This window comes from Erithacus rubecula (genome assembly GCF_903797595.1).
Source record: "Erithacus rubecula genome assembly, chromosome: 15".
NCBI classification, from domain to species: domain Eukaryota; kingdom Metazoa; phylum Chordata; class Aves; order Passeriformes; family Muscicapidae; genus Erithacus; species Erithacus rubecula.
Genome location: NC_136667.1, coordinates 7618467 through 7630725, shown reverse-complemented (window position 1 = coordinate 7630725; position 12259 = coordinate 7618467). Strand labels below are relative to the sequence as shown.

The following is a 12259-nucleotide window of genomic DNA, read 5'->3' as shown; positions in this document are numbered from 1 at the left end:
ATTACTTCAGCTGAGAAACAAAATCCACTCCTAAGGAATACATGGCTCTAGCTGAAACTCACTGTTCAATGAACATTACATTTTAAAAGACACAAATTTTCTGGAATAGCATTTGAAATGACAAGGGGTTTTTTGATGTGTGGTTGGGGTTGGTTTTTTTTTTTTTTAAATTTAGTCTAATGAGTGTGATTTGTTTCACTCACAGATTAGTGAGATTCAGATATTCTGATGTTTTTTATGATTATTAAAAATATTATATTTCACCTATGATCTCGTGAGTATGCAGGTAACTTATTTGTAGGAAAGACTGAATGATTGGGACCTGATGATTCATCTTTTCCCCCCTTGCAAATGACATTTAATTTAGCTTGACCAAAAAAATTCCCAACCCAAATAAAAAAAAACAACCCACCAAACAAAAAACCCCCAACCACACAAAGCAAAACAACTAACCCAAACAAAAACACAGAAGAAAAACCTGTCATATCTGTTTCCAGGAGATAACAAGTCTGCAGAGGATGACCCATATTCATCCTTTGCATTGTGCAAAGCCATGGTGGTTAGCATTTAGTCAAGTCTGGAGTAGGAGACTCAACTGTAAATTTGCCTGTGTTTTAAAATTAAAATGTCACAGGTTGTGCTTGGACGTTGAGCATAGTATTGTATCTAAACCAGATATAACATCTCATTATTTAGTTTGTTGCTTTCAGCCCAATATTCAGCTGTTCCTTTGTGGCTTTTTCCTCTTGCTACTAAGATTTGCTTTTCAGAAATGCACAGATATCTCTAAGTGCAGTGAGAAACGTTTTTAATTGAAACACAATACAAAACTTGATTTGCACTGCAGGATCTGTCTTAAAATTCCTGCATCTCTGTTATTCAAATACACAGGTTTAATTCATTGTCACATTGCAAATTTTCATAGAAAACATACTGTCCACTGCTTCCACCACACAAAAGTGGCCTGGCTTTGCTAAAAATTTATAATCCATTCCAACGTTTCATGAAGTGGGACCTTTAAAAATACCTCCTGTTCCACAAAGAAGAGAAACTGCTTAGCAATAACTAGACAGCCATTTTCTGATGCAGATCCTGAGGTTTTCAGAATTTTTTATTGTGTAGCACTTAATTTACCTAAAAATATATCCTAAACAATCTCAATATCCTCTAAAATACTTTATGTACAAACTAACATGTATTGATCTTTGAATATCAGGAAACCTGATATTGAGCTTCAGTGAGCTATTTTCTAACAGTATGAATTAATAGCAGATAATCAGATTGCTGACCTTGTGCAATGTACAATCTGAACAGAGTAGGGTTATAAAAATGTCAGTGAAAAAATTGCAAGTCTGACAAAATCAATATGAAATAATATTGTCACTAAGCCAGTGCAACCTGGAGTGTGAAGGAGGCTTTGAGCACAGCGTTACATTAAATTAGATCAAGCAGTATTGTTCTGCTGACCTCAACTCTTCTGCTTTCTTTAATTAAAATACAAAATGTATCACCTATCTAAAATTCCTTTGTAAAGATATCATTAAAATCCTGTAGCAATTTGCACAGACCTGAAAAATGCCACTGGATCAGTCTGTGGGAATAGCACTTTAAATGCTAAATATTGTAGCTGCCTGATGCTTTGATTTAGGGCTTCAGGTTCTTTCCTTGTTAATTGTGAGGTGAGTCACTTTCCATTTTCCTATTTCTTTCATAATCTTTGACAATTGGAAGATGCAATCCAGCTTAAACTTCCCATTCTGTTCAGAAGAGAAAAACTCTGTCTTTTCATAGAAGAGAAGGTCAAATGTGTGTTGGACAGATATTAAAGAAGTTGCCCTTGGGTTCAAACTAATTTCAGTCTGTTGTTAGAGAGGAAAAATCCTGAAACCTGACTTGAGCTTTCTGGAAGATTGGCTCTTATGGAAAATGGCCAAAGGATTAAAGTTACTAAAATGATTTTTTTTTTTCCCACTGACATTCAGAGGAATAAAAATTATACTTTTTGAGGCTTTCTATCAAACCTTCTCAAAACAGTTTTCAGATGTTTAATCTTCTGAGAACTTTGTAAATGCCACTTTCTACATCTGTAATACTTTAGTGTAATAATGAGCTGCTGTTTTACCAGTGCATGCCACTGAGAAAAGTTTGGTTCACTGGACAGGATGAGTGAATTTCCACGTGCGTGGTACATGTGCTGGAATGTGGTAAATGTATCCTTTAAATGTCCTGAATTATGATATTATAATTCAGATTTTTCAACCCTGTGACAGCTTAGGGCTGTGCAGAATTAAGCACCACTCCTGGAAGGATTGTAGATAATTCTGGTTAGTTCCTTTTAAATGTCAAGGCAGGTACCTGCCAGAGGTATTCCCAGAAGGCAGGAGAGCAGCACTTGAGCATGAGGAGGAAAGGCAGGTGTGCAAAAACCAGGACTTTGGAAAAAGAGACAAAGGGAAAACCAGGTGTGGCTCACAAAGACACTTGTGAAGCTCAGCACATCAGCAGATTCCAGCTGAGCACTGGAATCTCTCTTCTCTCTTCTGACAAGTAGATGTCTGTAGCTCATTGTAAGAGTTCAGTTGTGGTGCTTGATGATGGCAGGAGCTGTGTGTGTAAGTAGTAGAAAACTGGTGCATTTAGGTGTTTTCCAGATACTTCAGGCTCTGCTGTTGATAGACTCAAGTAGATGGTGGGATTTTTATATATGAGCTTTTCCTAAGCACTTTAGGGGATGTTGGGTTGTGATCAAACCACAGATTAATTCATCTCACTGCAATAAAGACAGAAAGAAAAAACTGCCAGGCCAGTTACCTGTGCTTTTAACCCTCTGCCCATCAAGTTGGAAGGTGTTTATTTTCCAGATTCCCTCTATGGTGTTGAACTCTCCATGTTTATGTAAAAACTTCCCCTGTGAGTGTGTGTACATGTACATAATTATATAAAGATATAGCTAATATATTTTAAATGTTGATGATTGATGTGCAGCAGTACCCACTTGGGCTGTTTACTGTCAGAGGAGTATCATGAATATCAGACCAGAGTGTGAACTAGAAGACCTTGTGCAGAGGCTTATTTTGGAGTGGCTCCTTGCTATGCTAGAACTAAATTAGTCAGGATTATTTAACCAAGTCAGCTTGTAGTTATACAGGAACAAGCTGTATTATAGAAATAATGTAACACAATTAAGAGCCTGGATCACAGAGTCGCTAAATGCTGCTGTAACAGACCTCAAGACACTTTAGAAGCTACTGACAGAAAACTGTTAAATATCAGCATACTCCTCAAATAGCATCACAGATGGCACTATAAAATGAGTGCAGGCTGAACATCCCTTGGGATAGCCAAAACTTTGTGTCTTTTTGAGATTGCTTAGTTCTATTAAGATGAGGCCTGTCTTCCCTGGATTATGTTAATGAACACATCAAAAGTTCTACTGTTAAACATAAATAAAGCCTGGTCTGAATCATTCATGGTGTTAGAAGAATGAATCCATCACTCTCACTCAAGTGCATTAAAGCAGCAGTTTTAGAGTGTTTTGTGAACTCTGCTCTGTCTGGAGGTTTTCTAGAGATGTCTGTCTTAAATTATGGGCACCTTAAATAGCTGGAATTTTGAATTTTTTTTTTTCTTTTCAGTGCAGAGGAATATCTTGCTAAAAGAGAAGGTGAATGACCTTGCAAGGTAACAGGGAAACAAGTATACAGATCAATCTACCAGAAGTGTAGCGTTTTTCAGCTGGAAAGTGATTAGCTGGGTTTTAGAGCACAGTGGATGTGAGATTTGAGTTGGAATAGTTTGTCTGAAGTAGTGTCAGACAGTATTTTAGCTGTACTAGGAATGTTTGAGGCAGTTTTGAAGCCACATCAGAAAGTGATGAGTCTTGGGCTCAGCATTATCCTTTCTCAGATAAATGTCTTTACAACACGGTGATAGTGATGGTGGTAATGGGCACTGATTCTGCATGCTTTGTCTTCTCTTGCTAAAGGGAGATTTTGGCTATGGCTTCTCTCTTAAATGCAGTTTGAAATACAGAGTGAGATAAAACTGTCCAGCATTGAATGTCAAGTTCATTTGGGTGCTGCTGGCTCTGCTCTTCCTTTGCACAGCCTCTGCTCTTCATGTCCTTGGGGTGTGCTGGAAATACAAGCTCCTGCCCTCGGTGCAGAGTGGAAGCACTTTGGGAATGGGATGCAGCTTTTGTGAAAGCAGCAGAGGGATGGTTTTGGTGGAGAGGAGCAGAGAATGGGGGTTGGATGGGGCTGCTCTAGGGTGGAACTAGCACAGCTATAATTACTTCAAATCTGTTTCTTTCTGGTTATGAAACTTCTGCACATCTTTGCTTCTGGTTGCTATATAGAGCAAAGTGGAAAGGAGCTTTCCTTTAAAAAAAAAGAATATTGGAATGGATAAATATGTTTACAAGAGTGAGCATGGGTTTGCTGATGTCAAAGTGGCACTGCACAGAACACAACTTACGGATTTAATTTTAGGTGTCATTTGTGGAATCAAGTTCTTTGTGCCTGTACCTACCTTTGGGCAAGAGAGTGTCTCCAGCATTCACTGCATTTATGGCTAAGTCCCTGATGGGATGCAGAAGGCCTGCAACCTATCAAATGGAAAAGAATACAATTTTTTTTAAGAGGAGATTTCTATCTTTATTAATACAACCCAAACAACTCAGGCAGATGTCTTAGAGTAGACTTGGGAACTTGTCCATATATTGGGAAGATTTTTAAATCAAAAATTTGGTATATCACCAGTACTGCAAACACACATGGCTTTTAGTTACTTTGTATTGGTTTGTTATTTTTTTGTCCAATTTATATATCCCTGAGATGGCAAAACTGGGAGTCCTTGTGCGAGGTACTCTCACAGAACCAGATGCATTTTCTATTTTGAAGCAGTTTCAAAAAAATGAAATTAATAATTTTATACATGCAGGTCAACATATATAATTTGTTTATAAAAAACCAGAAATTTAGTGTGTTTTGCCTTATGTCATGAATTTAATGTTCTGGACTGTCACTTTTCTACATAAATTTGAAGTTCAGCTCCTGGGTGGGGAAAAGCTGAAGGAAATCCAGCTTGCTGTAACAATTTAATTCTTATGTGCAGAATAGACTTATTTTTCAGTTCCAGCCTTAGATGATGCTGAACTGACTGTCAAACAGTATTTCTGACATTGTAACTGGAAGTTTCTATTTTCAGTGCATGTACTCGAGCCACCAATTGCATGGAATTGGTATTATCATCCAGTTTTGTAACAATAAGGAAGTTATGCAGCAACTGAAAAGCATTCAGAAGGTCACTCTAATGTGCTCTACACTAATTTTTTCATGACTAGGAATTTTTTTCTGTAGTCTGAGATCATAGCTATATTCTTCCAAAATGATCCAGAGGATCTTTTTAAAATAGCTTTTGAGTTAGAGTAAGGTGCCTTATATTCACTATGTCAGTCTTACTGTCTGATGTTCTTTACTGGTCTGGTCTATAATTCTGTAATTAGGCTTAAACTAACACTAACTAGATTCTGCCTTTATAATGACAAGTTTCTCAGATTCTAAGGGTATTTTCTCTCTTGGTTGGTGTGTAATCCTGCACTGTTAAGTCATCATCACTGATTCCACAGAGCTGACTCAGATTTTTCTACCCTTGATTCAACAAAAACCTTGTCCTAGAACAAGTAAAATGCCACTTTTAAATACAGATTTGATTTTTTCCGTGTATAGTTCATAAACATGCAACAGAGATTAAGCAGTCTTTAATTATTTAAAATGAGATTTAATTTGTCTTTAAGATAACTTAATTATTGACAATTGTGCATCATAAAGTCACTATATTATGGAGTTTTTGAGGATCTTGTGCCCCTCTTATCATACTGTAGTATTCAGGCTGCCAGTACCTAGAGCTGCTCCATTACTGAATCTGCCTTCTATTTGTATTCACAGTGCTTGTTGCATGCCCTTTTCCTGCAGCTCCCATCTTAAATCAGAGAGAGGTTTGCTTCTCAGGAATTCATTCTGTGCTGGGTTTCTTCTTAACTTGGCACTTGTCTTCCATGATTTCTGATCTAATAAAACCCTTGATCATTCCAACATTCCAGCTCATAAAGAGAACGGCACAAATGGAGTTGTACATGAACACAGACACTGCTTATCTCCTTTCCAGATTCAGGGATGTTTCTTTTTTAAAAATTAATTTTTAAGCTTGGCTTTTGTAGTGACTTGCATATGCTGTATGTTGCTGTGCAAACCCTTAATAAAACACTACAATACAATAGAAAATTAGTCAGCAAGGGACAGAGAGTTCTCTCAGCAAGTTTGCTGATGCTGCAACCCAGCTGGACACAACCTGTTCTTGGTGATCCTGCTTTACCACAGGAGTTGGACTAGATGATTTTCAGAGGCCCTTTCCAACCCCATTTGTTCTCAATAATTCTCTTGAGACTGCTCCAGCTGAGAGGTGTTACTTGTTGGCACCTCCTCTGTGAATGTTTGTGCCCCTGCACTGAGCTCAGCACCAAACTGCCATGCTGCTTTCAACACTTGAATGCTCTCCTTTGTCTCCAACAGCCACTGTGGAATGTTACAACCCCAGAATGAACGAGTGGAGCTACGTGGCAAAAATGAATGAACCCCACTATGGTCACGCTGGAACTGTGTATGGGGGGTTAATGTACATTTCAGGTAAATCATACCTGTGATATCATCTCTGTGAAACAATTGCTTACCTAACTTCTTCTGTTCCAGCAGCAGACAGTACAAATTACTCTGTGGTTGCAGTGGGATTGCCATGGTATCGTTAGTGATGCAGTTTCATATGAAGTCAGTCAGCACATACACTGCAGGCTCTGACAAAATTATTGTAGATAATATTATGCTTAGTAATTGAATAGCTGTGAATTTTAGAGCAGTTACTCACTTTGCCATTCAGAATAAACTTTTCTGTAGCCACATATGTAAATTTATATAGCAATATAATGAAATACAATATTGTTATACTATATAATTATAACTGTGTATAACAGTATTAAATATTTATAATATATATTATGATATAATATAGCTATGCAATTTAACACACCCTTGCTATAGACTTTGGAACACATTGGAAATTTTATTGCTTTGAAGAACATTATTTGCCTTCATTGAGGTAATGGAATGGGCTGAGTTCTCATGTTAATCATAGTATATAAGTGCTATCTGTACTTTCACCATTTATTTATTTGGAATATGCTTGGTCCTGTATGTCATTGAGGTTGTAGTTTAATTACCTTTTTTTTCCAAGTGGGTTGTCTGAAAATTTGCTATTGCCTCAATTTTTAAAGAAGATTCAATCTGTCTGTCAGTGATTGCTGCAGAGATTACTGCCTTTATTCTCCTACTGAAGTTTTAAAGAATGTCCTCTTAAGAATTAAGCTGAGATTGAGGGCAGGAGGTGGGACAAGGTTGCTTAGCTGACCAGAACTTGTGGGGAGATGTGCTGGAGCAGCTTGATTTGGGGGCCTTGTGCCAGTAGATTAGGAGCAATTTGCTTTAGAATTTACTGTAAGGTACAGGTACTTGCTTTTCTTTGAGCAAGTCCATTGAGCTCCTAATTGCTGTGCTGTTGTCAGTTGTGTTTTCCCCATTTTGCTTGTTTTACTGCACGTGGCACGTGCATACGCTGCCTGCTCTGTTTTTTTCATGTAGATCCCACAGATTTTTCTTTTCCATTTGTCCTGAAGCCTCTCCAAATGCTTTTGCAGGGAGCTGTAGAGAAGGTAAATGTAGAGGGAACCATAGGTAACTATTAACTGAAGAATATTTGAAGTGTGTGTCTTCTCTCTAGTCACTTGAAGTTGATGAAAATTCTACTATATGATACTTAAAACGCATAGTATCAAAATTTGAAAGGGAAATGGATTCTTCATGGTAAGAAGCAAAACTAGCAAACTGAATGAATGTAAACAAAGAAATAATTTTGCAAATTAGAAGCACAGTTAATAGTTTTTTGTTCTTTTAATCTGCCAGCCTCAATTGTGTAGCGAGGTGCAGTGTGAGACGTGGCTTCTGTCCATACCCCCATTTAAAGGAACAAATGGCATTGGAAGTGGAGTACTTCTGTGACAGTAATCTAAGCTAGAGTGAAGAAGATTTAAGGAAGATGAAATTCTTTCAGTTAAATGTATTTTTTTATTTAATGCTTGTTAGGATGAGCACTACTCTAACACGTGTCTTGTTTCTTTAGGGGGGATTACCCATGACACTTTCCAAAAGGAACTCATGTGTTTTGACCCTGACACAGACAAATGGACTCAGAAAGCTCCGATGACGACAGTCAGAGGTCTGCATTGCATGTGTACTGTAGGAGACAAGCTGTATGTTATTGGTGGAAATCACTTTAGAGGAACAAGTGATTATGATGATGTTCTAAGCTGTGAATATTACTCACCAACTCTAGACCAATGGACTCCAATTGCCGCCATGTTACGTGGGCAAAGTGATGTTGGGGTTGCTGTCTTTGAAAATAAAATCTATGTTGTTGGAGGATACTCTTGGAATAACCGGTGTATGGTGGAAATAGTTCAGAAGTATGATCCAGAAAAAGATGAGTGGCATAAAGTGTTTGACCTTCCAGAATCCCTTGGTGGCATCCGAGCCTGCACTCTGACAGTTTTCCCTCCGGAGGACAATACAGGGTCACCGTCTAGAGAGTCTCCTCTGTCAGCACCTTAGAACCAGCCCTTGACTCACAATGTCCTAGTAACACCTCTGCACTGCATCATGGGCTCTATTGTTTTTCTTCAGTAGTTTCTGTTAGGCTTAGCCTACAGCATTTCATACAATTACTGGAAAAAAAGAAAAGACTTTGAAATTATTTGTGCTGTTTGTTTGGCCTAGAATGTCTCTGAAGTGGTTAACAAAAAAGGATGTACTTGCCCGAGCCAAATGTTTAACAAATGAGAGGGTATTGTCTATGAAATGTATGAACTAGGTACGTTATTAATGTTGTATGTTGGGTGTGAGGTACCTTATAGCTTACATTTGGGAGCCCAGTGAGTCAAATTTGTATTGAACTTGTCACTAAATTTCATGTTGAAATCCTTTTTCCTTTCATTTTTGACTGCAGATTGCAAGGGTAGGTAGACCACATCAATGTGAACATTCTGAAGGTTGCCAAGGGGCCTGAGCTACCTCCCTCTTTACACAGAGTATTTTTGACATATCTGTTTACCCACCTGACTTTGTGGGTGCTTTCAGAGCATATGAAGTTTCTTAGGCAGAGGGAAGAAATGAAATAATTTTAAAATAATAGCACTGTACAGGAGCAAACCTTGTAGAGGCCAGGAGTTTTTTATTACATATATTGAGTGTTTTTCCTGAGTCAGTTGAACGATGCTTCAAACAAAACTTCCTAAACCTGTTTATGTTTTTTAATTTGTTTTTTTTTCCAGGAATTGGCTTCCACTTGCATGGGAGCACACACTATTAGCAATGGGAATTCAGTGCAGTTGTGTATTCTGTTGTATGGCTGTACTGAATATGGGTAGTTAAGGGCTAGAAACAGTAACTTAAGCCACTGAATTTGACCAAATTGTTCCATCTGATCAAATTTAATCTACCTTTCTCCTTTGCTGTTGAGATAACTTGCATAACGTGTCCTCTGTATAGTCTCAGTTAATAAGGTTATTTAGCACAAAGTGCAGCTTCAGTAAGAGAGCTGCTTTTGCTCAGTGAACCTGGACTACCACGTTTTACCTTCTTTTGTTCAATAAAACTTTTAACTGCAGTTACCCAGTCTAAGCTACCTCATTAATGTATTTGGTTTTCTTCCTCTGCCTCACTGTCTCCAGGATACGCATTACGTATATCCATGCGGGTAGATGAATTTGCTAGGAAACCAATGCAGAAGTGATCATGAATGGGTACTTTTGACCTACTTTTAAGAAACTATTTTGGTCTGATGTGTTCATTTTATTGTCAGGGACTGGTGAAAAAACAGTCTTAATGTTTTTTTCTTGGAGAACTTCTTATGTGTGCAGCCGTGCAAATTCACAGGAATTTTTAGCTGCTCCAAAATACAGTGCCCTGCTGACAAACTGCAGCTCTGATTATGCCATTGTGCTTGTTCTGAACTTCCCATCATGTTACAAGTCATTTTGCTAATGAATGCAGTCACAGGGGCATCCTCTGGGGAAAACTGTTTAAACCAGCTTATTGTGTTACCTATTAATAACAACCAAGTAAAGCTTAATAGACTTTTGTTGGAACTTTGCAATTTCTGTTTTGTCCCTGCTTGATGCATCAAGCAGCAGGGTTACTGTGGTGTCAGTTTTGGAAGTACTGATATTTATTCTTTGTATAGTTTATTAGTCACTACCAAAATCTGTGTGTAAACTTTAGGTTTCATAATTGTTTTGGTTAAAATCAAAAGCAATTCTTCCTCTTTAAAAAATTCAAGTCTCAATTCCACGTGGCTGTGCAAGGTTGTTGCAGGTGGAATAGTGGCACCAGAGGATACTCCTGGAAACTGGTCAGGGAAGATAAATTGACTCATCACCCTAAGAATTATTATAAGCATCTTCTTATGCTGTGCAAAGCACTGGATAGAGAAATGTTGCTCTGTCGTTTAAGGATTTGTCAGTCATTGAAGTGTCACATGCTACTAATTTTTTTTCCAGCTCGGAGACCAGATTTTATATCCTGCTTGAGTTTAAATCTCCCAAAATCCATATTCGGTGTCTCTTATTAATTAAACTGAAAAGTACTTGAAGGACTTACAATTCCTTTAGGATAATGTAAATATATCCTGATCTTTGTATGCTGGGGATGAGGGACACAGTGTTTAAAAGTGGGTATCTTCACTGGTATTTTCTGTTTGGAAGAAGCTTTACATGGGTTCTGACCATTCTGAAGTGACTTAAAGCCAGGATGTCAGTTTTGTGTCTGAGCCTTGAATAGCCAGGAGCTGGTATATGGCCACAATGTTGAGGGTGTTTTGTTTTGGTTTGGTTTTTTTTTTAAGTGACTCATTATCTGCTATACTTAAAGTGGAAGAATTATTTTTGAACATTTTGTCATCAGTGGATTAAATGTAGTGCTTCAATCAAATTAATCTTTGGTTCTTCTTTTTTTTTTTAATCTCCCTCTGGATTAAAGTGTTTATAATGACATTAGTTAACATTTACTCACTAGGATTGAAAAGCAAACATCAAAGACTTGTCCAAAACTGCAAACTGGTTTCTTCTGTAATGTAGTATAAAATTGCTTGATGCTCACTGTGTCTGTCTTAACCAGAGCATAAGAGCCCCTTTCCATCTCTGAATCCACAGCTGTTGGTATACACATGAATACAGCAAATACTCATCTCCATTTCCAGTCAGGCTGCCTCTGCATAAATCTTGGATTCTCTCATGTTGCAGCTGTAGTACCTAAACCAGAAGAGCATCTGGATAAAAAGCAATTATAGCCATTGGACTTGAATGAAATTAAGACTACATAGTGTGCCAGCTGGGAGAGCCACAGGAGCTGTCTGCCCTCTCCCAGTGATGCAGACACACACTGCAAAATTCATTCACACTTTGCTCTTTTGGTGCCCAATTAGCAGCAAATGCCAAAAGTGCTCACTTCCATATACAATTTGCCCAAAGGCCCATCTGATATCCCTGCAAAACCCAGCACTGGCTCCAGACATCTGAGATGACATTTCCCTTGTTTTGTGTTTTGAGATAGGACAAGAACAATGGGGAAGAAGACCTGGGAAAATCCAGGTTATGCGAAGTTTCATTGCCCTGTTAGAATCAGAGAGTTCATAATCTGCAAATAGTCATTTCTCTGTGATTTCCTCCCCCACTAGAAAGTTGATAAATGTATTCATAATTCAGCTTGTGTATTCTTGGAAATATAAAGCATTTTAAGCTAGTGAAAGGCATGTGCATGTTGCAGGAGTCATGTGTATCCCGTTTCCTCCTGGCTTGCACTTTTCATGGTGTGTGAAGGGTTGTGTGCAGTGATTCCCAGAGATCTGGAGGGAGAGTCAGGCTCTCATGTGGCACTTTATGCTTTCCATGCTCTGTGAAAGTGTACTGTACTTGCACACCATATGTAGCTTATCAGTATTTTTTCTTTTGTATCTTAGTTTAAATGTGAATAATGATTCTTTGTGAGCAAATGTAGTCAGAAAAAAGTCTTAAAGGGCAGAGTTATACTTTGCTTAATTGATAAGGTTTTTATTCCCATGAGTATTGCAGGACCCATTCAGCTGTGAAAAAGTGATT

General features: G+C 38.0%; 1 protein-coding gene across 1 annotated transcript in view; it reads left to right on the top strand.

The window, feature by feature from the left end:
• KLHL13 (kelch like family member 13) overlaps window positions 1-9775 on the top strand; it is a 32859-nt gene extending 23084 nt beyond the window's left edge. Inside the window, 2 exon segments of the mRNA XM_079318882.1 lie at window positions 6573-6686; window positions 8230-9775. Of these exon segments, the coding sequence (XP_079175008.1) occupies window positions 6573-6686; window positions 8230-8717 (602 nt within the window). The 3' untranslated portion in view covers window positions 8718-9775.
• Window positions 9776-12259: the final 2484 nt, after the last annotated feature.